This window comes from Sordaria macrospora, chromosome 4 (assembly GCF_033870435.1).
Source record: "Sordaria macrospora chromosome 4, complete sequence".
Lineage (NCBI taxonomy): Eukaryota > Fungi > Ascomycota > Sordariomycetes > Sordariales > Sordariaceae > Sordaria > Sordaria macrospora.
Window position 1 is genome coordinate 4,821,552 of NC_089374.1, and position 23,004 is coordinate 4,844,555.

Here is a 23,004-nt window from a genome sequence, read left to right on the forward strand (position 1 = left end):
TGAGGACACAGTCCATTGCGCGGAAGGTGCAGGGGCTGTCTACCTCTCTTCTTGAGACCCATGTGCTTGTGAACGTGGCTTGCTCTATTGCTATGTACGCGGTATTGCTCAAGGTAAGGTCCACTCACTGATCCGCTCAAAATCGGGAACATCGATCTGACTTGGACCACATAGAAGCCTACGGATATACAAGAGCCAATACGCCTTTCAACGGAGTTGTTTGAAGACGTCCTTGCTCTACTGTCCCAGGAACAATTCTGCGAACCACAAAACATCAGGACACGCCTGTAGCCCAGGCAGGCGCTCGACGACGAGACAACCTTCTTGGTAGTGTCAGCCGACCTCGTTATCGCTACCTAAGTCTCCTGTACCGGAGTGCATTGTACTACGATACTCTCAGCAACCGGGAGTCGAATTTCTGGATGTTGCCGCCATCAGCATCCTGTATTGAACGGAAGGACTTCGCCACTTGACAGTGTCTGCGTCCAGACATCCCATAACAAGAGATCGACAATGACAAAGGCTGGTTGACGCATGGCACTATGCGCGGCAAACTCCAGCTGGTCAACTGTGTCGGTTGTGCGAAAGTTGCGTATGCTGTTCAAAGCCCCAAGGAGCAGCTCCTGAGGACCGAGAGAGGAGGCTGCAACTTCCTGTCCGTGTTTGAATACGCGCGTTGAACGCCATCTATGAAGCAGTTCACTTTCCGTATGGAACTCCATCTTCCCTACAGCGCTTGAGGGTGGCTTGTGGAAGATATCAGCCATGTGTATCATCATGGCTCTTCCCGCCATCTTCCTTCTACGCGCCCCGGCTCTTTCGCCCAAGTTCATCAGTCTTCGGCACATGCCGTATGGCGTATACAGCTTGCCTGACTGGCTATCGACGATACCCCGTCATTGAGACGGTATGGATGGTTTCACGAACGAACCAAAAACCCTTTCACTATTCGAACCCTCGCATCCTGCTTGAGGGCGGTCAACGCTATGCCAGGCAGGCGGTATGGATCGAGTCAAGCGACGACATCCGAAGCGAAAGCAAGAATCGTCTATGGTCATTCCTTGCGCCACTGCCGTGGACTTGTGTATCTCTAAGTCTACTTCCCAAAAAGCACCTGCCCAGAACTGAAAACGAACCTTAAGTCATCCTTCTAACCGTCATCCAATATCGTACAATGCTGCAATCGTCTCTCTACTGCACATCATCTACACCTCGGGCCTAGGTTCCCTTCCACCCAGCCCACTCGTCCCGTCGACATCCTTCCCAGCCTTTCTAGCCTTCTTGATCTCCTCCCTTTTCCAAGACTGCTGCAACTTCTTCCTGTATCACCACTTCCGTTAGCACTTGTCATCATCAACCAATTCACTAATCAACCAGGAAGGACTTACCTCTCCAAATCAGCCTCCGAAGGCTCCAAGCTAACCTCTCCCCTCACACGTCCATGCCTCTCACCACTAACCTCTCTATGACTCGCACTCCCAATCCTTTCCCTCCCATGGTGATCAATCTCTCCCTCGCCCACCTGCGCCAGACTCAAGTTCGGCCTCCCACCCTGCGCTGTCGACTCGCGCCTGTTCCTCCCTTCGTTCCTCTTCCTCGCCTGCCCCTCAACAGCATCAGCCACCTCCCCCTCTCCATACGTAGCCATCTGTTCTCCCTCTGTCCTGGCTTCACTCTGCATATTCTCCCTCAATGGGTGACCCCGTCCGTTATACGTCTGGCCTCCCATGCCATTCAATCCTGTGGTGCTGTTATTCCTCGACACATACTGCGTCTCTCTCGCCTCTCTTGGGTTGGCGGGCCCTGACGCGCCAATGATACCACGCGAGGATCCCCACGCTCCGGCACCGCTGGCCCCCATCGCGACACTGGCGCCGCCGACGGCGCGCGCAGCGTTGAGGTTATTCCTTAGTTCGGCAGTCGGGAGTTGTGATTGAGCGTTGGTCGGCCGCCGGTAGGACATGTAATCTTGGGCTCCTCCGGAGCCGGCGGGAGTGCCGTAGGGGTCGGAGGTCAGGGGGGTGTCAGAGACGGCGTTCTCGGAGTACATGCGTTGCGGGCCGCCTGGGGGTACGGGGTACCCTGAGAGGCTGGAGACAGAACCGGGAGTGCCGGGGGCGGAGTTTAGGGGGGATCCATTCTGGGAGTTGGGAGGGGAGTATCGAGGGGTGGTGGGCTTGGAGGATGGGTTTTGGCCTTGTCGGTAGCCTTCGCTCTTGGGAGGTTGAGGGCGGTCGGTTGGTTGTTGGGCTGACATTTTGATGGATGTCTGGTTTGGGCTTTTGGCTTCTTGGCTTGGTATGGTAAGTGTGCTTCGTGCTGGTATGTCTGAAATAGGAAAGTTCTGATATTGTTGGATGTGGATCGCAACGGTGGATGTATGCGATACCTGTTCTGTTCTTGGGATAGGTAAGAAAGATGGATGGTTCGGGATAATGTTCGGAAGAAGCTAACAAAAACGTCTCAGGATCCCGATTGCTAATATTTATCTGGCAGACAGACTTTGCAACCGACGAGAACAAAAGACCAAAAGTAATGTTGATGTAAACTTTGTTGATCAATTGTTCATCAGGGTCCGGGGGATGGAAGAGGACCCTACAGCTATGATGTATGTCAATGACGTAACGCGGCCCGGGTGATACGCTGAATGACGGAGTTGCGACAGTTGACATTTGATAGCGACTGATTGCGGTGCATCGGCGCGCGGACGGGATCACATCTGACGAGAGCACTAACATTTTGCCGAGCATACCACTGCTTAAAGCATTAGTGTCGGCGAGTGCCCCTAACATCCCCGACGAAATGTGCAGCGGTCCAAGCGAGCAAACGCATTGAAGTTTCAGCGCACCCTGCTCACTGCGGTGCACCTGCCTGCATTTTGATCGCGACCCCGGGATACCATTCCCAGCAAATCCAGCCGGTTAAATAGCAAACGTACGACTGTTGCACAAAAATTCTCCACTATGCGTTCGTTATTGGGTTTTGACGAGATGATCAACGGTTTGGCAACATCATTGTGAACCCGTTGGCATTGTGGGCAGACAAGCACTGGCGAGTCACTGATGAAAGCAGCTGACGATGTGATCGGACTGTCACTGACTGGCGTTGGTGTTGGCGCTGACAGGCCGTTGGCTCAGCTGGGTGCTGGGCTGCTGGCTGTGGGCGGGTTGAGCGGCTGAGCGGCAACATCGGGCCCGTTCGTTCGTTGGCAACCAGCTTGGCGCCACGGGCACGACGGAACGGAACCAACGGTGAGGTTCGTACATCACGTTTGTTGTCATTCAATCATTGATGGAAAATGAAAAGGATCATAAACGCAAGGGATCTTCGTTGTTGATGATTGAATGCATTAATTGCTAGCTACAACTAACTGATGCCTACGGGCGACAACAAGCTACAACAGATACAAGCGCATATCCAAGAAGCCAAGATCACAGGCAAACACCACGATACAAGACCAAGGCATGATGTGATAGCCAAGCAATCGCCTTCTATTTGTCTACCTAACATGGCCTAGCCCAGTTATATGCAATCCCGACTACACCTTACATTCATCTATATCGTTGTCTTGTCACTACATGTTACCCCTTAAAGCATGGCAAAGACACCAATGAGAAGGGTCATGCCAGCCACAGCAGCGGCGGAAACACCCTTGACGGAGGTAGCACCGCCGGTAGCGACACCGCTCTCAGCGGGAACAGTAGCGGTGCCGGACTCGGAGCCAGTGCTAGAGCCAGAGCCAGCAGAGCCAGACTCCTCAGCATCGGAGCCAGAGCCAGAGCCAGCAGATCCAGACTCAGTGCTAGAAGGAGCAGAGACACCAGTGCCGGAAGCAGTAGAGGTAGCAGATCCAGAAGCCTTGGGGGTAGTCTTGAAGGTAGCAGGGCAGGTGAGGTCGAAGCGGGGAGTGGTCGAGAGGTTCTCGGTGATAGCGAACTTCATCTCGTTGTCCGGGTTCGAGTCACGGAGGGTATACCAGAAAGTAGGGACCTTGCCAAACAGCTTGCGGCAACCGACCTCCTGCCAGAAGAACTGCGAGTTCTTGGCCGTGGCTTCGGCCTTGTCCCAGGTCTGGCCGATGTAGGGCCAGCCGGTCTCGGTGACCCAGACGGGCTTGCCGCCGACGGCGCCCTCGACGGCGTCAAAGGCGCGGTCGAAGAGATAGCCGCTGTTCTCAATGTTGTTGCCCTTGCCGTCCTCGTAGTACGGGTACTCGTCAACACCGACCCAGTCGACCGCGTCGATGACGGGCTTGTTGGTGCCGTTCACCCAGACGTCCCACGTGTCGACGTGGCCGATGGGGACATTGGCCAGGGCAGTGCCCTGGAACGCCTTCTTCCAGTCGCCGATGAACTTGACGAGCTCGTTGGGACCGGCGCCAACACCGGACTTGTTCTTGATGCCCGTCACGGAAACGCGGTACAGATCCTCGGAACCGATGGAGGCGCCGATAATCAGGTCCGTCAGCTTCTTGCCGTGCTTCTTGATGGCGTTCTGCAGAGCCTTGATCTCAGGCTCGATGGTGTTGGTGCCGGAAGCCCAGACGCCCAAAAGGATCTTGGTGTCGGTCTCGATGGCCGCCTCGAACGCCTCGATCGGCTCAGAGGTCTGCGAGTAGGCTTGGATGTTGGTGTACAGACGCACGGCGTTGAAGGTGCCGGGGGCGTTCTTGAGGTTCTGAGCAGTGGTGAATTCCTGTACCCAGTCCTTCTTGAACTTGGCGGAACGGTCGGCGAGGGTGTTGCCGGAGTTGAAGCCGAGGTAGGCTTCGGCGGATACGCCGGAAGCGAGAAGGGCGGCGGCGCCGGCGAGGAATTCGGAGGCACGCATTATGTTTTTGATAATCGAATGTGCTCGAGGGACTGTTGTTGTTGATTCCGGAAAGAGAGTGTGGCCGGTTGTTGTTATATCCAGGCGACTATAACGAATGTCTGTCCTACGTAAATTGAGGACTAGTTTGGTTGCTGGATAGGAGATGGGATGGGATAGAAGATGACGAAGTGGAAGAGGAAAAAAGATGGGATGGAAAAGAAAAAGCGGGAAGGGGAAGAGATGAAAAAGAAGAAGTGGAAGAACGAACCAAGACAAGGACCCAGTACGGTACGGCAAGGTACGGCAAGGCAAGCCAAGGTCACACACACACACACTTCAGCTGAAGATGGCTGCAGGCAAAAACGCAGGAACAGGACGGAATGGAAACTGGACCCCTTGTCTCGGGCCGTCCACACACTGTGCTGCGCCTGCGAGAACACTGGAACATGGAAACCAGCAACTGCAACTGGAATGGTGACGGAACAAGTCCCAGAGGCCAATTCGATTGGAAGAATGGAACGATTTACGTACTGTGGGGAACTGTGCTGTGGGTCAGCCACCTATGGGCCGAAATTGCCAGTACGCAAGGGGCCCTGTTGTTGTTTTTCTGTCGTTGTTCGATTTCATCGCTGGAAAGGGGAAGTTTTCAGGGGATCTTCTTAAGTTTTGCTCGTTTTCCCATCATCACTACTTGTCTGTGACGAATTACCTGGAACTTTGCTGGCCGTTCATGATCACGGTTAGAGTTTCGTTGATTTCTATCATCGGCGAGGTGTCACTCTCCGTGCCATGAATGGCATCAACTGAACAATGACGAGAATGACAAAAGAAAACACGACGTGGTCTGTGCACTCAGGGGGCAATGAACTCATCTGATTGGGTTTGTGTCTGGAGCTCCGTGGTGAATCTGACACTGCCACGCCGTCTTGGCACCCCATTTGCACCCCATCCACCGGGGCCTCCTGATGCACCGATCGTCCTCTCGCTTGTTGTCGTCTAATCGAAAACACGAGCTTGTCGGGCTTGTCTTGAATCTTGGGATCTTGAGTCTGGAAAGTCCAGACTGTGAAGGGATTCATTATTCATTGATGCCGTGAGATGCCCCTTTGTTGGGTTTCGATCTCGTGGTCAATATTGATGATGCTGACAAGTGAGTGGAAGGCCACCAAGGAAAGGCACCAGCAGTTGAGACAGCGGCTACACCCGAACCAGACCGACAAGGAGTCCAGGGCACAAGGGGACAAGAAACAACAAGACACTTTCAAAGACTCGAGGCGAAATGAAGAGGTTTCTGTTTTGTTCGTATTCAAGATCCTTCACCAGTTGCCAGGTTCACCGGGAGAAATCGTTAAATCGAACTCCAGACGAACATGAACCGAACCGAACCGAGTCCAATCCAGTTCCCAAGATCCAGTGGTCACAGGGCCAGAAGGCCCCCTCGTTCAATCCTCGGGAGAACCGAACCTAGAAAACCCAGAGAAAGAAACTCGGGAAACCCTGCAAAGTCCGCAAACCTCCATTTCCCAGCACTACAAAAATAGCGCTGCTGTGGATATTGCTGAGCATCAGATACCGGTCGTATCCCTGTGTTCGCAGCTTCGAGATGCCTTCGGATGTAAAAAGCCGGTCGAGAGTTCTATGTTCTAGCTTCCACCCAAGAACCTCCTTTATTATAAAGTCCGTTGTCTTGGCTCCCGTTTTATTGGGTCGGTCGTCGCCGGTGTCAATTATTTTCAAGAAGTTCCGTTGCCGAGGATATCGTCAAGTTCGTCAGTTCTTGAAAGGAATGTTTGATGCTATTCACATGGTTGGTATCAGTGCGTCAAAGCTTCAAGCCAAAATTCAAAAGCAAATCCACCTACAATAGCTTCAAGTTTCCTGCGATCCTCCTTTACAAAAATTCGCTGCAATACATCGTGTAATGAACGACAGGCTTCCATGTAGGCCGGCCTAGCTTACTCAAAGTCTTCCGCGGTGTCGAGCTGTACTGCAGCCTTTGGCTTTGTAAGTGCTTCAGAAAGCATTGGTGCCTCCATTTTGTGATGGAACCGATGACAGGAGGTTTGTTGGATGGGACTGTTGGATGGGACTGTTGGATGGGACTGTTGGATGGGACTGTTGGATGGGACGGTTGGTTGTTTTCGGTGGTGGTGTTGCTGTTGTTGTTTTTCCCGGTTGGTTGTTCCTTGTTGTTGCTTTCTGCCACCGCTGTGGTGTTGCCCCTGATGGCTGACGCTGCAGTCCACTGCGGTGAAATATGCGCTGCGATGCAGTCACTGCAGTGTTGTCTGATGCAGGTCCAGGCTTTGACAAATGGAATGGAAAACGACCAACCAACCGATGTTGGACCCCGCCGTCGCCGGGAATGCATCAATCAGAACCCAACACAACGCTTCCTATTTCCAGGAGCCGATAGGCGAGACCAAAAAGGACTCGAGGCCGCCATTGGCAGCCATTGGCAGCCATTGGCAATGTTGTGCGACAATCAATCAGTGCTCAAGAATGCAGGCCTCTCCTGATTGTTGTCTCGGCCACTGTCCTCAGTAAAGTGTTGGTCGACAATTTCGAGAGATGTTCCCCTTTTTCTGACTTGTCCGGAATTTAGGTTGGTGCAGCTGAGTTAGAAGGGTTCATACAACTTCGTTCGTCATCGGTACATTGAAGCAGGTCACCCATGTACAACAGGGCTGCCACCGGTCTTTAATGGTGGGTGATGAAAAAAAAAAAAAAACTTGCAGTTATTATTTTTTTGTCTGTCATTCAACGGGAATATCAGGACATTGGAATGGTAAACGGAGGTCAATACCATCATGAAGTTTACGAATATCAAACAACAATCGGAATCAGCCCTATCAACAGTGACAAAGACCCCTGTCTCCACCTGCGACAGTAGCGACAGAGAGCTGCATTGGTGCTGCAGTGCAGTGCACTTTTTCCACTTCTTGGCTGCCAAACCTGCGCAAGTTCGCAACACCACTGCATGCATCTCGGTCCATGACGGTCGCGAACATTGGCGATGCGCGAGCTGAACAATGTGCGAAATCGCTTGGCCGAGAGGATTGCTCGATTAAAGACCAGACCATACCTCTCAAAAATGTGCGACGACTTAAGCCTATCAAGCGATAGATATGGCTCCCAATGGCTGGCAATGGCCAGACGGGATGCTCTAATCGTGGTGTGACCATGACAATGGCGTGTCGTCATCAGACCACCGCACCGAACTGAGATGCCCAAGCTCAACATCACCTTATGTCGCGCACACAAATGTGAGCTTCTGGAAGTGTTGCATTCTATCAAAAGAAATAAAGATGGGACATGACCCCTTTCTTTTGTGTACAATCGAGTAACCAAGCACGACAGACCCACGAAGACTGTCATACCGACCGACTGCAACGACACCGATTGAACACACAGACAAAATGGACGACGAAACAAGCAACAACCCCATCGTCAAATTGACGCCGTCTTCGCAATATCTTGCACCATGCCCCAAGTTTCGGGTGTTGGTTATGGGAAATCCGGAATCGACCAAGCAGGAACTGTTTTCCAAGGTGTTTGGTGTTGATCTTGAGAAGGTTTGTCTTGTGCTCCTCCCATTGCATCGCAGGCACCGTGCCAAGCCCCGGGCATCAGAACCACCAAACCATCACCAACTCCCCTCATTTCCAAAGCAACTGAGCAACGCTGACTCCTCCTCCTCCTCAAACAGAAACTCGTAGCCGACGCCTTCTCCCCCACGCACGACATCAACACCCCGCTGGACCTCGAAGGCCAAAACGAGCACCTAGAAATATTCACCTCCCCCAACTTTTTCTCTCCCACCAGCAGCACCTCCTTCCCATCCTCTTCTTTTGAGTCCTCGTCAGAATCCTCATCAGACCCCTCCTACACCCTAGCATCCACAGCCCTCCGCACCGTCTCGTCCTTCATCGCCTCCCGCACTTCCTTGTCACAAATCGGATCCGTCGCCCCCGACGTGATAACCTCCGACAACCGTCTCCACGCGATATGGTACTGCGTTTCCTCCGCCGATACCTCTCGCCCCATTTCTCCGGTAGAATCCTATTTCTTCCATCACCTGTCGCAAATCGTCCCGCACCATGTCCCCGTCCTGCTGCTTTTCACCAAATACGACGAGTTCGTGTCGCAGGTCCAGATGGACTGGATAAAGTCTGCGCAGGAGAAGGGGATGAGTAAAGTTGCGGTGGCGCATATACTAAGGGATCTGGTGACGAAGAAGTTTGAGGATACTATTGGACGGAAGTGGGATGGTTTGTTAAAGGGGGTGGATGGCGGACTTAAGGAGAGGAGGGATAGTGGGTTTGGGTATGGAGGGAGTGATCGGAAGGATATGCTATATGTGGGTGGTGGTGAGAGGGAAGGGGAGGGGAGGAGGCAGAGGGAGGTGGTTAGGGTGTTGGTTGGCGGTGGGGGGGAGAGTGAACAGGATTGGGGAGGGGAGCCGGCTTGGGGTGAGGAACTGTCGGGGGAGGAAGAGGGTGGGTATGGAGAGCTTGTGAAGAGGACGTTGGGTGGACTGAGGGAGTCAAAGGAGGTGAGGAGGGTGTTTGCGGCTGCGCAGAGGTGTTTGGCTGGTGTTTCGAGCGAGTGTAAGTCTTCCTTCCCCTTTCACGCAAAGAAAAAGTGGTGCTAACAGACCACGAAAACAGTCGCAGCAAACCTAGCATCGACCTACTTCGAAGTTGACACCTCGCACGCGCGTAAGCTCCACGGCGTCGACGTCCGCGACATCATGCCCAATTTCTTCGCCAAAGCCGTGCAACTCTTCAACCTGCGCGACGTCTCCTGTGTTCTCGACCTCAACCACAACCCTTCCCTCCTAATCCGCATCCTCGAAGCCACCTTTGGTCCGCACCAGCGCGTCCTCGTTGACGAGTCCCTCTCCCACTCCTCCACCGACCCAGGCCACACCATCTTCCTCGGCCTATCCCCGCACGAGCGCGCAGTGATGCTCGCCCAAGCCATGGCCGCCGTCATTTTGTTCTTACACAAGTTAGCAGACATCCAATGGCCTCACCGCGACAATAGTCGTGGCATCCTCCCGCCGGCAACCATCACATCCAGGCAAGTGCAGCACGTAATTGACGAGATCGAGCTCGGCACCGAGAAGCGGGACTTGCTAGAAGAGATTGAGGGTTCTTCGCTGTTTACGAGCTGTAGGATGCGCAAGGAGGTGGCGGATTTGATCTGTAAGGCGGTCGAGAAGGCGGATGAATCTGCGGCGTCGCATTTCTCGAGGGAGGAGAGCAGGGGCACGTTCATGGTGGATGATTCGGATTTGCAGGAGATCAGCCTGGCGTTTGTTAATGATAAGGGGCCGGACGATATGGTGTTGCCGAATGGGTTGCGGATTTTGCCGTTGAATTAGGGGGTTGGGTTGACAATGGGATGAATTGGAAATCTGGAATGGGAATCTGGGTATTTAGGAGGGGAAGGAGTTTGGCGCATTTTGATATTTTGCTGTAGTGGTAATCTGCAATCGTAATTGACACAATATGGTCATAGGTTGAGAAATGCACTGAAATGGAGGGTGGAACGGATGACGGTTCGACTGGGAAAAAGGAGGGTGCAAGAAACAAAAGAAGCGATGAAGGAACACAAAACCAGACACAAAACAAAACAGAAGACGAAATTTAGAATTGAGCAAGTGCAAGCGACAGAAAGCCAGGCAGGCACAGATGCAAAAAAACGGCAAAAGATTGGTCTCTCCCGCCGGGAATTGAACCCGGGTCTCGAGCGAATCGAACTGATGTTCAAGCTTGACAAGCTCACATACTGACCACTATACTACGGAAGATTCGCAGGTGTGGACACCTGCCGTAGCTGATTGTTGGAAGGGATTCTGGAACTGGAGCTTATAATTCAATGGTTTGCGTCTGGCCGAAGCCATTCAAGCTTCTATCTTTCCATTACCGTCTTGGCATTTTCAACGTCACTTCATCAATCGAGGTCAGATTTCTGGTGACACTTCAACTGTTCTAACTTGTTTACGTTACGAACGTTTTAAAAGTCGAAGATTGAACATGCAGGGCATCTGGTTTCGTTTCCCGATGAAGAAGTCCTCTTATCTCCGCGACCATGCAGCAATATCAACCCCTCATTTAACCCACGGTCCTCGAGAGCTATCTTATCAGTGTCCACATCTTATCACTTACACGCACCTCAGAGAATTCGGGATCAGTTCCCCAATCATGGTCTAGACTCTAGAGTGGTCGCACAACAAGACTGATAACAGTTAGCCATGAACAGGTCAATCTGTAATAGGTTCTGGGACTGCGCATGCTGTCTTTGCCGCAGCTGAACATTGAGCACTCGGATCTTGATGGACTGGATGGGTGGTTGTAGAGATACACCAGGCTTGGCGGTTTGCGGGGTGAACGTCACTTCACCAGGACATGATGAATATATAATACGCGGTTCAACGATAACTCGACAACACTAAGGTAGTCACAAACAGTACACATGTCTTTGCAACTGTCGAAATCAGACACCATGTGGTCCAGCAAAGTATCGGGCGTCTCAACAGCCTATATCTCACTAGCAGGCGCCATATTCTCTCTCATCCTCTTTACACTCCAACGCTTCCTCACAGTCCAATGGAAAGGAAGAGAACGAGCACCGAGCATCACAATTGGCAACGTCAACAAAGAGAAACAACCAAAAGCCAAGCTAGATCTGCCGTATCTGTTACAATTCCCTCCTTCAAGACGACATGTCCTCGCTACGCTTCCCGGGTTCGACAACACGGACGTACAGGCTATCGCACCAGAGACCCTCAAGTCCCAAGCCTTGCCAACGGTTACGACACCCGACTTTAGCAAGGGCGATCTCTACACACCAACCGGTTTCTCAACCCAGGACATCAAGAACCTAGGCCGTTTTCCCGACTATGCTGCTCTAAGCGGTGTCCGTGATCCGAACCCTGTTCCGGAAAACTGGGATATTACCAAGGCGAAGTTTCGACCTTATCGACCTTTTCGTTGGGGGTATCATCAGCATATGGGTTAGTCTTCCCTTGTCTCTGTATCAACCCCCATCGTCATCGACATCATACTGACGGATGAGCCTTCAAGCCCTTATGAAATATGACCCAGACTATTGGGTCGAACTCACATCCTCATACCACACTGTCATGGCCACCCGCCGCTCCTTGCTCGCCCAACATGGTTCCCGGATTTTCTTCCAAAACCCCTGCGCTGAACACGCCTGTCGGGAATTAATGGAGATGGTTCTGACGTTTCTATGCAAGCGGTATCCGATGCACTTTTCCCTTTCAGTCGACAAGACCTTATTCAACAACCGCCTCCTTAACACCACCACCAATTTACTTCAAACCGACCCCCTGCAAGTCCTCTTTGACAACGTCCCCGAAGACTACGCCGTCATGATGCGCAACGAGTCCGACGGCCTTTACTACCTGCGCGCAGCAATCGTTTGTTCATCAGTCGGTTGGTACGCAGCTCAACACCGCGATGCTTCCCTCAAGTCAATCCACACGCATGTTCCGGACTACGAGTCCAAGATGGCCTTTTCCATGGATCGCTGGTTTAGTAAGTTACCCACTGAGAGCCCAGTAAGCCGCTGCTCATGGGGTCTAGAAGATTGGGAAGCTTTTCACACCTCCCCCGATAACTCAGGGAACTGGACGCGGTCAGCGTTTAAGGGTCGGGAAGACCAGCTTACGGTGAAAGACATAAAGTTGCGCTGCGACGCACAAACACTGAGAAGGTTACCGGTTAGTGGAAGCGTGGTGTTCAATTTCAAGGCTTGCTTCTGGGAATTGGAGGAGTTGAGGAATGAGAAATATGTGCCACAGTTGTTGGGGAAGGTGTTGAAGGAGGGAAAGGTGAATTTGATTGAGTATAAGTGCGAGGAACATGTGCGGCAGGTGGCGATGGGAGCATTGGAGGAGTGGGCCGAGGAGCAGAGACAGAAGGGGTGGGTGCCGAAGGATTGGGAGGTTGGGACATTGAGCGAGAGTCCGTTTTTTCCGGGTTGGGAGGGGAAGTGGAAGGGGGAGTAGGGCTTCCAGACTAGGTGGGTGACATAAGAATGGAAGTGAGGCAATGATGGTGATTTGCTTGATTGGAGGTTGAAGAAATCTAAATGGAAAGAAGAAAAAAGAAAGCCGACCACGATCTGCCTTGAGGTTCATTCCTACAGAAACACTGGTGGGCAGCCTAGTGCCGAGTGGTGCCTGCAAATAGGAGTGACGGAGAAAGAGGGGTGTTGGTGAGAGGGGTAATTCGCGGGATGTTAGGCGGAGACGTACCTTTGGCGTGGTAATGTGTACATGAGTAACACGGTGGCTTAGCACTAATGCTATCGTTTCGTATCGACCCGCATGGAGGTTGTTCAGTTGTGCGTCCAACCCAAATCTTGTCCTTTTTGCATTTCAGTTCCATTGATCTCTCGTCTTTCAAATTACTCAATTACTGGACTGGACACCTAACGTGGGCGCGTCTCGCCGGCGATTCCACTTTCTCGATATTTCCAAACTCAATTCGCCGTCGACCAGTCATCCATCGCGTGATTGACCCATCCGATCCCGCTCATAGCTTGATTCCCACTACAAGCCAACAATCGCCATGGGCAAATCCAAATCCAGGGCAACTCCTCGACGCTCGCGAATTGAAAAGCGAAAGGAATATGACTATGACAGTTCTCCCCTCTCCGTGCACGAGCGAATGATCCGACTCATCCAACTCTTCAAAAATGCCGATGGCAGCATCCGCTACGATCTTGTTCCTTTCCAACTTGCAAATGCGCCTAGCTACCAAGCCGTCTCGTACCGATGGGGCAGTCCAGAGCTGGTCCACTTCGTCACCATTGGCAATGCCACCCTTCGAGTTACATCGAGCACCTACGATATCTTGAGGGACTGCTGTCTACATCCAAAAAAGCCGGGGAAAACTCGCTATCTTTGGATCGACTTTCTTTGCATCAATCAGCAAGACAAAGCGGAGAAATACAAGCAGATACCGTTGATGCGGGACATATACGCTGGCGCATCCAAGGTCGTCATATATCTCGGTGATGCCCCTGACGCAAAACGGGCTCATGAATTCCTCGCCCGTTTCTCACTTTACGAAGAGGCCTATTTCGGGTCTACGCATATCCTACCGGTATTCGAGACCCTCCTTCCAGGTCTAACGCCCCTGAGAGATCGACCAGCCTGTGATGCCTTCCTTCGCATGATCACAAACGACTACTGGTCTAGGGCATGGGTCATCCAGGAAATCATTTGTGGAAAGCAGGTGTTCATACTCTATGGTGGACATTATTCCAACTGGAACTTGGTCAATTCCACGGTCCATATATTGAAGGGGCACGAATATATGTCAGACATGCTCCTGGAGGGGTTGGACGAGGCACGAAGGGCTACGGCGCGTTCGGCACTTGAATGCATACTTTGCATATCGATACTTCACTCCAATCTAGAATCCGGGAGAATGCAGCGTCCTCTTTCCACCATTCTCCTCCATACAGGTTATTCCCAGGCTTCGCTGCCGCAAGACAAGGTTTTTGCCCTTCTCGCCCTGAGCAGCGATGTTGGCCACCCTGACCTGCAACCAAACCACGAACTGGCGGCTGAACAGGTATACCAGAAGGTAATGACCCACAGTCTCCGGCAAGGTACATTTTCACTTTGGCATATTGCGGGCCTAGCGTTCCGCGAACTTTACGGCTCAACAATCTCCGGCCTGCCTTCGTGGGTCCCAGATTTCTCATCTTCCGGTCTGTTTCCCAGCCTTGGCCACTTGTTGTGGCCATACCGCTCAGGAGGGATGTGGGCCGAAGGAACTATTGCGATCGAAAACGAACTCCATGTTCCAGTTCCCAACTGTCTAAGTGTGAAAGGTGTCATTATTGGACGCATAGCTGTCATGTCCGCGCTCCATGTCCAACAAACCCACTGGAGAAGGTTCAAGCTACGTGACACTCGATCCAGGGCGGATTGGTGTAATCTTGCTATTGAGGAGTCAATACACTACCTTGGCGAAAGGTTACGACCGGAATCGGACTTCCACCACGAAATGTGGGAGATGGTCGAGGCACACTGCTCGGACCCATACCTATTGCCAACCGGGGCCTCGATTCCACGCTATGAAGCACTCTGGCGGACAATAGTGGGCAACAAGGACATGAGCATGAAAACAGGAGTAATCTCTACGCCACCTCAAGAAATAGGGAGGCGGTATGAGCTATTCCGAAGTGTCTGCAAGGCTCTGAGAGCAGGAGAATTTGTTCCAAAGATGAAGGAACTTCAAGAGGACAAGGAGAAATGGAAGAGCCTGCAAGATGTCATTAATCGGCTTCGAAAAAGTACGTGTCCATTTGTAGTGACAGACGGAAAGCACATGGGTGCCGTCGTTGCGGGTGCCCAAGTCGGAGACCTTGTTTGCGTTTTTCCGGGTGCAGAAGTGCCTTATGTCCTCCGTCCTAGCAAGGATGACGTTCAGCGACCAATGCAGCTTGTGTGCCCTTCGTATATACATGGTTTCATGGACGGCGAGGCCATCGAGTGTGGCAAGTATGAGGAAAGGCGGTTCCATATCGTCTGATGAGCTTCGGATATGAAAGATCTTGAGGTACGTTACGTGTCCCAATCTCTCATGTCTCCAGTTGGACAACGGAGGAGTAGGTGATCACAGACCATCAGCTTGAACCTTGTACTACGGTTATCGCATGGCAACCTGTTCAACCTGGCCCTTTTCGAAGCGGAGAATACAAACACCTGGAAGAGTGGTTACGAATACGTAGGGATTGTTACTCTCTGCCCCACGCAAAGAGCCTTGGTATCTCGGCTTTACGTGACCCAAAGCTGGCGAAACATCCATCTGTTCACGAACCGTGCACAGGCACGCTCAAATGTAAAGCACGGGATACATCTTTCCAAATCTTCGACATGTTCTACTCCGCACCACGCAGAGTTGGATTCGGTTGCAACATCAGCGCTTCCAGATGCCACTGCGACGGCCTCCGTCCGAGCTGTTCTCGATTTTTTAAGCTTCTATAATCTCAACATCTATCGACAACGGACAGAGAGGAAAATCGGTTGAGCCTCGCCAGTTCGGTCCCGAGAAGTAGCCGAAGACGTTTCGTTAACAGCTTCCATGTTACCCAGCTTTACAAGCAAGCCAACCGGGAGCTTCATCGTCAAACTCCACGGATCTTCCCGGCGTTGCAGCCTTAAGTCTCGTGCATGAGATGCGAATATCGTTCGAAGAAAAGTCTCTTCTAGGAAGGTTTACGCTAACAGGCGCGGAAGCAGTGGAGCTGGACGATAAGGTGGGTTAGACTAGCTTCCACGGTTCATTACCTACTTTACTGGTTAGCTTCAAGTTTCACCACGTCGAAGGTCTCTTCGTGCATCTTGAGGCACCTATCAAATCTTCGCTCTGGCTTCAAACTCCTCGTCCAACGTACCCCCATGCTGCGGCCCGCCCCTTATACCTATAACAAGGCGTCTATAACCGAAACAAGTCAACCCTTTGAAGTGGGGGAAAACGTCGACTGATGAGTGATGAGCTTTCAGCGCTGCGAAAGATCAGTCTCAATAGGGTCAATGTCCGGCGCCACAGACAACGCCTCCCGGAAGACTTGGCACCGGTCAGTGTTTCCCATGCATGACTGACGTCCAGGAACCCGCTCCCCGCTCGTCCGCCGTATGGCCGTATGGCAAAGTCATTAGGTTCAAACATAGGGTGCAAACGTAACGTGGATCATTCCAAGACACAGGGATGATCATGTCAAGGAACGCTTTGGGAAATGGTCCATCCTCGTTTCTAGAAACGCCGAGATAGCCTCATACCCCCCCACGCTCTTTCCAGCTTACCGTTCCCATGTACACGAGGAACTAGTGCCTTCGACTCGACGGTCATGGGTCATCAACACCTGCACGGCTGCACCACGGTATCAACCGGCGACCGGACCACCGAAGACAGACCGAAAGCCCACTTTGGGGGCGCATTTTTGCTTCTTTACGATGAGGAACAAAAGGCCTAGCTGTTTCAACTCTGCAGACCAGAAATGCAGCTCAGAAACCTGCCTCTGCAGCTCGGGGACTATGGTCCTGCCTTGATGCTGCGCTGGTATAAGTCAGATAACGTCTCCCTGGTCCTCAAGGTCATCCTTTGGCCGTCTGAACTTGATACAGCTTTGTCACCAGAGTCAGACATCATGTCAACAACTGACAGAGACAAAATACCAGCCTCCGTGGCTCAGAACAAGACCGCCAGCCCGCCGGTCAAGGTTCCGCCACAACAGGGGAAGCACACTGGCATGAATTCAATCCACGAGGTCGTCTTTGTCGCCGTCCTCTGCCTTGCTCAGTTTCTCTCCCTGGCAGCCATGAACCAGACTGTTGCCCCCATGCTCATCCTTGCCAAGTATTTTGACATCCATGACTATGGCAACCTCAGCTGGTTCTCGGCAGCTTACAGCATGACCGTCGGGACTTTTATCCTGCCAGCTGGTAAGCCAACCCTTCAAGCCCCCTGCCAGACATGCCCTACATCAAGGTTCACCACCGGAACACCAACTGACAGACAACCTCACAGGAAGACTCGGCGACATCCACGGGCACAAGCTCGTCTTCATGGTCGGTTGGGCCTGGTTCAGTCTCTGGTCCCTCGTCTCCGGCTTCTGTGGCCCTTCCCACCTCATCTGGTTCAGCACTTGTCGCGCGTTCCAGGGTATCGGTCCAGCATTGGTCATCCCCAACGCTATAGCCATCATCGGACGAACGTTTCCCATCGGACTAAAACGAAACATCGCCTTCGCTTGTTTCGGAGCAGCAGGGCCGACGGGAGCGGCGGTGGGTGCTATCCTTGCGTCGCTTGTCGCTGAGAAACTCTCATGGCATTGGTGCTTCTGGTTCTTGGCCATGACATGCGCTGTGTTGGTGGGGGTTTCGTGGTTCGTTATTCCCCAGCCGTCTGAGTCTGCGTCTCGGTCCCCGGATGCATCACCAGAGCGAGACGGCAGCAAGATTGAGCCCGAAACCGACCCAAACCCTACCTTCGACCACCTAGGCGCCCTAACCGGCGTCACCGGGCTGATCCTCATAAACTTCGCCCTCAACCAAGCTCCCCTCGTCGGCTGGAGCACCCCTTACGTCCCCGTTCTCCTCGTCCTCGGCATTCTTTCCCTAGCCGCATTCGTCTGGGTTGAGCTATGTTTCGCTTCACAGCCCATCGTCCCCCTCCGCGGCCTTCAGCGGCACGCAGCTTTTGTCCTTGTCATCGTGTTTACCGGCTGGTCCTCCCACGGCATATGGGTTTACTACCTTTACATCTTCCTCGAACACTTACGCGGCCACTCCGCCCTCTTGACTTCATTCGAGACCTCCCCGGTTGCGGTGACAGGGATCTTCTTCGCCTTCCTGACGGTATACCTCCTCCGCCGCGGCGTGTCGGTATCGCTGATAATGCTCATCTCCTGTTTCTTCTTCTTCCTCGGCTCCCTCTTGGTCGTCTTGACGCCTCTGCATCAAACTTACCGGGCAAATACGTTTGTGGCGGTACTGTTAATGCCAGGCGCCATGAACCTGTCCTTCCCAGCTGCCACGATATTGCTAAGTGAGACGTTGCCGAGGGATAAGCAAGGGATGGCAGCTAGCCTTGTTGCGACAGTGGTGAATTACTCTATCAGTTGTGGGCTGGGACTGGCGGGGAGTGTACATAAGGCTGCGCTTATCAAGGCGGGAGATAAAGCAGGTGTGGAGAGAACGAGAAGTAGTCCGATGCCCAAGCTGAGCGAGAGTAATGAAGTTTTGGTGGGCGTGAGGTTGGAAGGGTTGAGGATGGCGGTTTGGGTTGGAGTTGGACTGGGGGCGTTAGGGGTGGTTGTGGCTGGGGGGTTTTGGGTGGTGATGTGGGTGCAGGCGAGGAAGGCAAGAAAAGGGAGGAAGAAGCGAGAGGTGGAGGAGGGTGATGGAGTGATGGAGTTGGAGAGAAACAAGTTGAGGAAGTTTTCGGCAGGCACGACTACCACGACGACCGGGACAACAAGGAGCGAGGATGAAGTGGTTGAGGGGGAGAAGGGGTTGCATCATCATGAGGAGATGAAAAGTGTTTGAAGGATGGGAGGCCTTTCTCGCTCCTGGCTGAGATGGGCGCTTCGAAGGTCCATTCTGCTTCTATCTTTCAAGAAAGAATTCTCGCCGAGAAGAGAAGAGGTCACGCAGGGGGTTTGGCTTGAGAACTGGGAAAAGTTTGAAGGACGGGAGACTGGATGGAGCAGCCCTTCTTGCTGGCCAAGGCGAGCACTCTTGATGTTGGCCTTGCCTTCAACAGCCTTGAAGAGTTCATGGGAAGATGGGTGGGAGAGAAGGTCCAATTTGGAGATGGAAGAACTTAAGGAGCCAGGAGATTGAGTTGCAGTGGGATCTCTATTCACTTGAAGAACTCAAGTGCGCTTAGAGGATTGGGCAGTTCCCTTGTTGCTGGCCAAGAGGGTTGCTGCACGCGTCCAGTTGCCGCTGAAAGGGCCGGTGGTTGCTCTTGCATTGCTCCGGGAAGGAACATTCGACATATCTACATCTGACCAAACCAAATGGATGCACACATGATCGCATATTCATACACGGCTTGGCTTCCTTCCTTCGCGTGCAGTGACTGGTAGGGCTGAAATCTGGCGAATTCCTGATAAACAAACTGTCTGTGATGCCACCCACAAAACCCCAACTCCTCCAGGATAAACTGCCGAAACGACGGTTGGCAAACTTCCCGTTACAATCCTCTTTCCTGGGTCCCTTCCATTCCCTTATCTCACCCGTCTCACCCTCTTCTCACTCCCATTTTCTTCAGTTCGCCATTCAACCACTCTGCTGCCAGCCGTCGGCGATCCTCACGCACGCTGCAACGCCACGCTTTCCCCGGCTCACCCTGCTTCGGGTGCTGGCCTCTCGCTGACTGGTAGCCTGAGCCAGTGAGCCAGTGTAACCACACCTGTCATACCCATTCTCGTCAACGATTCGGTGCTGCGGGTGTCAGCCTGCAGGACTTAATACACCCTATACAGCCCATACAAGCCCACGCATACGATACAGCCCCCACCGCCGCACGGAGAGCCAAGACTATTTGTCGCAACTCTAAAAGGTTGTATGATCCTATCGGCGAGGATCCGTCACTGGTTCTGCGAATGAACGAGGAAGGAATGGGGAACCAGTCAACGATCTTTACTTGCCACGGACGGAACCGCAGCTAGAAGCGCGGAGGCAGAGCCCAGCGGAGACAGCAACAACAACAGCGACACAGTCAGAACAAGGTGGTGTGACGGGTTGCAAGCTGACAGCAGCACGCTATGCTCACTATCGGTTCACGTACACGACACGACAGAGCCAGAATGCCCGCCACTAGGGGCTTGTTTCCGAACTCCATGTTGGTTTTCCGGTTGACGAACGTTGTACGACGCCAGTGGACTGGATTGGAGAGGGAAGCGAGAGGCTCTGGGTGACCCAGGCGAGAATCAGCCACATCTACGGCCCATGTTCCTGGAGCCTGGTAACGTATTCTAACGTGTTCTTGCGTGTTTGCATCGTTCTTTCCCGAATTCCATTCTTTCCCTCGTTCACTTTCTTCGCTTGTTTCATGTTCAATGTAATTGTGACGACGGCAAACAAATGCCGGTTTGAACTCTGCATTCATTGAGTGCGATCAATATCCTACTGTCGGCTCAAACACGATTGACGTCCTCTTCACCTTGGTTCTTTTTACTCACGCATACAACAGCGGATTTGAGGGTCGCGTGTGCTGTTGATGAACAAGATGGCCTGCTTCACTCGAACATCATCGACATGCGGGACTCTGCTTCTCCTATTCGGGTGGTTGATCGAGCTGTCACTCGCCCAGTTCGACCCTATCAAGGACTTCTGTAGACGATTCGGACATCAGTCGGCGGTGGTGGATGACAAGCTTTATGTGGACGGAGGTATCGTCAACTGGAAGCCATACTCGGAGACGTCAGCCAACATTAGCAGTGCGTATTACCCAGAAGAAGCATCCGTTGATGGTCGACCACTAACACCTGACAGACCAATTTCTCCTCTACAGCGACCTCAAACATGAGACGGAAGGAATGCCCAATGTCTACGCCAATCTGTCAAAGAACGCAACCATCCCCAGCGTCAGCTTCGGCATCCTATGGGAGGACTCAGTCAACAAGTGGCTCTACTCCTACGGCGGAGAGTCTCAGTCATCAGCTCGCAACTTCATCCTCTACGGGTACGACATCCTCAACAACTACTGGACTTCCTTCGGTCCACCATCTAGTAGCGGAACCATTACCCCCTTGAGTCACGGAGGAGGTGTCTCCATCTCCGAGCGCGGTGAAGCGTTCTACTACGGTGGATGGTTCAGCGAGAACTCTGTGCCGGGATGGTCAGGCACTAGACGGGCATCGGACCGGCTGATCAAGTACGACATGGACAAGCGCGAGTTCAGCAACCTTACAGGACCAGATAGCATACGAAGAGCCGAAGGGACCATGATATATCTCCCCATTAGTGATGGAGGGATGTTGGCCTACTTTGGCGGTGTTCGGGACAACGGAAACGGGACTGCGTCGCCGCAGCCGCTGGATACCATCTACATGTACGATTTGGCGAACACCAAGTGGTACACGCAAAAGACCTCTGGGAGAGCGCCGGAGGATAGGCGGTTATTCTGCGGAGGAGCGGCTGTGGCGCAGGATCAATCTTCCTACAATATGTACGTCCCCCTTTCCTTCCCTTTCCCTACCTGGTGGGTGACTAACAGACAGCAACAGCTACATCTACGGCGGCGCCTCCTTCGGCTCCAACCCCATCGGCTACGACGACATCTACGTATTATCAATTCCCTCCTTCACCTGGATCCGCAGCCTCTACCCCTCCAACTCCAACATAACCGGCGAATTCCCCAAAGCCATGTCCTCGTGTAACGTGATCAACAACGCGCAAATGCTCGTCATCGGCGGCCGCGCCCTCAACGACACCTCCTCCTGCGACGCCGACTCAGTCATCGGTCAACACAACATGGTTTTGGGGAAAGATAACCCCGAAAAAGCCATCTGGGCGCGTTTCCAGCCAAATCTAACTTCCTACACCTTACCACCCGACATCGTCACCGTCGTGGGCGGGAATCCCACGGGGGGAGCAACAGTCACTGCACCAAAAACGGGGTTTGACGCCCCTGATATGTCGACGCTCATGACGCGCAAACCAAGATTAGCTGAGAGGACACCAACTCGAAACGTCACATCTCCGACCGCATCAGCCACCACTGACCCCAACCCAAACCAGCCGAAAAAGGGTCTAAGCACAGGCGCGATAGCAGGGATAGCAGTCGGCGCAGCGGTAGTCGGTATCGCTGTCCTTGCCGGGCTATGCTTCTTCTGTATCCGTCGCAAACAGAAACACTATAAACAACCCCGCGTCGGTGCGCCCGTCACAGGAAGTAATCCTGCAAGCCCAATGACGCAACAACCACCTGGATCAAGCTGGGCTGATGGGCCTCGTGGCGCAACTATTTCTAGTCCGACGTTTTCACAGGCGCCGACTTATAACACCCAGGGGCAGGCTACTGAGCTACAGAGTTCACCGCCGACGAGCGGACACGGACATGGATACAGGGGAGTCACGCTGGCGCCGCCTGTGGAGTTACCCGGTGCGGAAGCTGGTGAGGGACGTGGACATGGTCATGAAGGGAAGACCAAAGGGACGGGGTTGATGGGAGGGATTGGGAGTCAGGAGATGCCTGCTAAAAGCGTCGGTACGCCCACTGGAACCGGGACCGGGTACGGCTATGAGCATGCTAGGTCTCCGTCAGACTTGGGCCCGGGGGACCGGGAGGGAGACGACGTCATCTCTAGAGGAGGGGTGTCGCCTTCGCTGCCTAGTCCCAATACTTCTTATACTGGGACTGGGACTGGGACGCAGGATAGTAGTGGGAGGTTTGCTAGTGGGGGGTATGGAGGTGGTGGGAATGGGAATGGGAATGGAGGGTTGCCGCCGTATTCTGCGAGTGGGAATGGGGCGTATGGTCTTGGAGGGCAAGGAGGGGGAAGGTTTGATGAGGACTTTGGACATGGGGGGGCTTATAGGAGGTGATTGTTAATGGCAGATGGGTAAAGAGAGATGGGAAACAGGGAGTGTTCCGGATGTTTGACGGCAGGTATGGCGGGCAG

At 53.0% G+C, this 23,004-nt stretch overlaps 6 protein-coding genes and 1 non-coding gene across 7 annotated transcripts; 3 read left to right on the top strand and 4 right to left on the bottom strand.

Moving 5' to 3' along the window:
- Positions 1-972: 972 nt before the first annotated feature.
- On the bottom strand, positions 973-2,584 carry SMAC4_08937 (uncharacterized protein). Its single transcript, XM_024655984.2, has 2 exons — positions 1,389-2,584; positions 973-1,320 (listed from the first exon to the last, which is right to left on the bottom strand). Exons 1-2 carry the CDS (start codon positions 2,255-2,257, stop codon positions 1,206-1,208), a joined length of 984 nt encoding a protein of 327 aa, XP_024511765.2. The 5' UTR covers positions 2,258-2,584; the 3' UTR covers positions 973-1,205.
- Positions 2,585-3,334: 750 nt separating this feature from the next.
- On the bottom strand, positions 3,335-5,478 carry SMAC4_08936 (uncharacterized protein). Its single transcript, XM_003353132.2, has one exon. It carries the CDS (start codon positions 4,828-4,830, stop codon positions 3,589-3,591), a length of 1,242 nt encoding a protein of 413 aa, XP_003353180.1. The 5' UTR covers positions 4,831-5,478; the 3' UTR covers positions 3,335-3,588.
- Positions 5,479-6,100: 622 nt separating this feature from the next.
- Positions 6,101-6,968, bottom strand: SMAC4_12817 (uncharacterized protein). Its single transcript, XM_024655983.2, has 2 exons — positions 6,675-6,968; positions 6,101-6,608 (listed from the first exon to the last, which is right to left on the bottom strand). The coding sequence occupies exons 1-2, from the start codon at positions 6,750-6,752 to the stop codon at positions 6,546-6,548; spliced, it is 141 nt and encodes a 46-aa protein (XP_024511764.1). The 5' UTR covers positions 6,753-6,968; the 3' UTR covers positions 6,101-6,545.
- A 1,200-nt stretch (positions 6,969-8,168) lies between these two features.
- Positions 8,169-10,474, top strand: SMAC4_08935 (uncharacterized protein). Its single transcript, XM_003353131.2, has 3 exons — positions 8,169-8,387; positions 8,522-9,422; positions 9,483-10,474. The coding sequence occupies exons 1-3, from the start codon at positions 8,232-8,234 to the stop codon at positions 10,199-10,201; spliced, it is 1,776 nt and encodes a 591-aa protein (XP_003353179.1). The 5' UTR covers positions 8,169-8,231; the 3' UTR covers positions 10,202-10,474.
- Positions 10,475-10,537: 63 nt separating this feature from the next.
- SMAC4_13693 lies at positions 10,538-10,630 on the bottom strand. The gene is made up of 2 exons: positions 10,594-10,630; positions 10,538-10,572 (listed from the first exon to the last, which is right to left on the bottom strand). It is a non-coding gene; the product is annotated as a tRNA-Asp (tRNA).
- A 649-nt stretch (positions 10,631-11,279) lies between these two features.
- SMAC4_08934 (uncharacterized protein) lies at positions 11,280-13,073 on the top strand. Its single transcript, XM_024655982.2, has 2 exons — positions 11,280-11,836; positions 11,907-13,073. Exons 1-2 carry the CDS (start codon positions 11,296-11,298, stop codon positions 12,854-12,856), a joined length of 1,491 nt encoding a protein of 496 aa, XP_024511763.1. The 5' UTR covers positions 11,280-11,295; the 3' UTR covers positions 12,857-13,073.
- A 6,299-nt stretch (positions 13,074-19,372) lies between these two features.
- Positions 19,373-22,973, top strand: SMAC4_08932 (uncharacterized protein). Its single transcript, XM_066090870.1, has 3 exons — positions 19,373-20,817; positions 20,873-21,548; positions 21,607-22,973. The coding sequence occupies exons 1-3, from the start codon at positions 20,598-20,600 to the stop codon at positions 22,925-22,927; spliced, it is 2,217 nt and encodes a 738-aa protein (XP_065946977.1). The 5' UTR covers positions 19,373-20,597; the 3' UTR covers positions 22,928-22,973.
- The last annotated feature ends 31 nt before the right edge of the window (positions 22,974-23,004 follow it).

Excerpts from the sequence above, each read along its gene's own strand:
- SMAC4_08937 (XM_024655984.2), bottom strand. The coding sequence starts at position 2,257 with ATGTCAGCCCAACAACCAACCGACCGCCCTCAACCTCCCAAGAGCGAA. Across the intron at positions 1,321-1,388 it reads TCGGAGGCTGATTTGGAGAG|GAAGAAGTTGCAGCAGTCTT; the intron begins GTAAGTCCTTCC and ends GTGGTGATACAG.
- SMAC4_08936 (XM_003353132.2), bottom strand. The coding sequence starts at position 4,830 with ATGCGTGCCTCCGAATTCCTCGCCGGCGCCGCCGCCCTTCTCGCTTCC.
- SMAC4_12817 (XM_024655983.2), bottom strand. The coding sequence starts at position 6,752 with ATGGAAGCCTGTCGTTCATTACACGATGTATTGCAGCGAATTTTTGTA. Across the intron at positions 6,609-6,674 it reads GCAGGAAACTTGAAGCTATT|CATCAAACATTCCTTTCAAG; the intron begins GTAGGTGGATTT and ends CCATGTGAATAG.
- SMAC4_08935 (XM_003353131.2), top strand. The coding sequence starts at position 8,232 with ATGGACGACGAAACAAGCAACAACCCCATCGTCAAATTGACGCCGTCT. Across the intron at positions 8,388-8,521 it reads TTGGTGTTGATCTTGAGAAG|AAACTCGTAGCCGACGCCTT; the intron begins GTTTGTCTTGTG and ends CTCCTCAAACAG. Across the intron at positions 9,423-9,482 it reads GGCTGGTGTTTCGAGCGAGT|TCGCAGCAAACCTAGCATCG; the intron begins GTAAGTCTTCCT and ends CCACGAAAACAG.
- SMAC4_08934 (XM_024655982.2), top strand. The coding sequence starts at position 11,296 with ATGTCTTTGCAACTGTCGAAATCAGACACCATGTGGTCCAGCAAAGTA. Across the intron at positions 11,837-11,906 it reads GGGGTATCATCAGCATATGG|CCCTTATGAAATATGACCCA; the intron begins GTTAGTCTTCCC and ends TGAGCCTTCAAG.
- SMAC4_08932 (XM_066090870.1), top strand. The coding sequence starts at position 20,598 with ATGAACAAGATGGCCTGCTTCACTCGAACATCATCGACATGCGGGACT. Across the intron at positions 20,818-20,872 it reads GACGTCAGCCAACATTAGCA|ACCAATTTCTCCTCTACAGC; the intron begins GTGCGTATTACC and ends AACACCTGACAG. Across the intron at positions 21,549-21,606 it reads GATCAATCTTCCTACAATAT|CTACATCTACGGCGGCGCCT; the intron begins GTACGTCCCCCT and ends AGACAGCAACAG.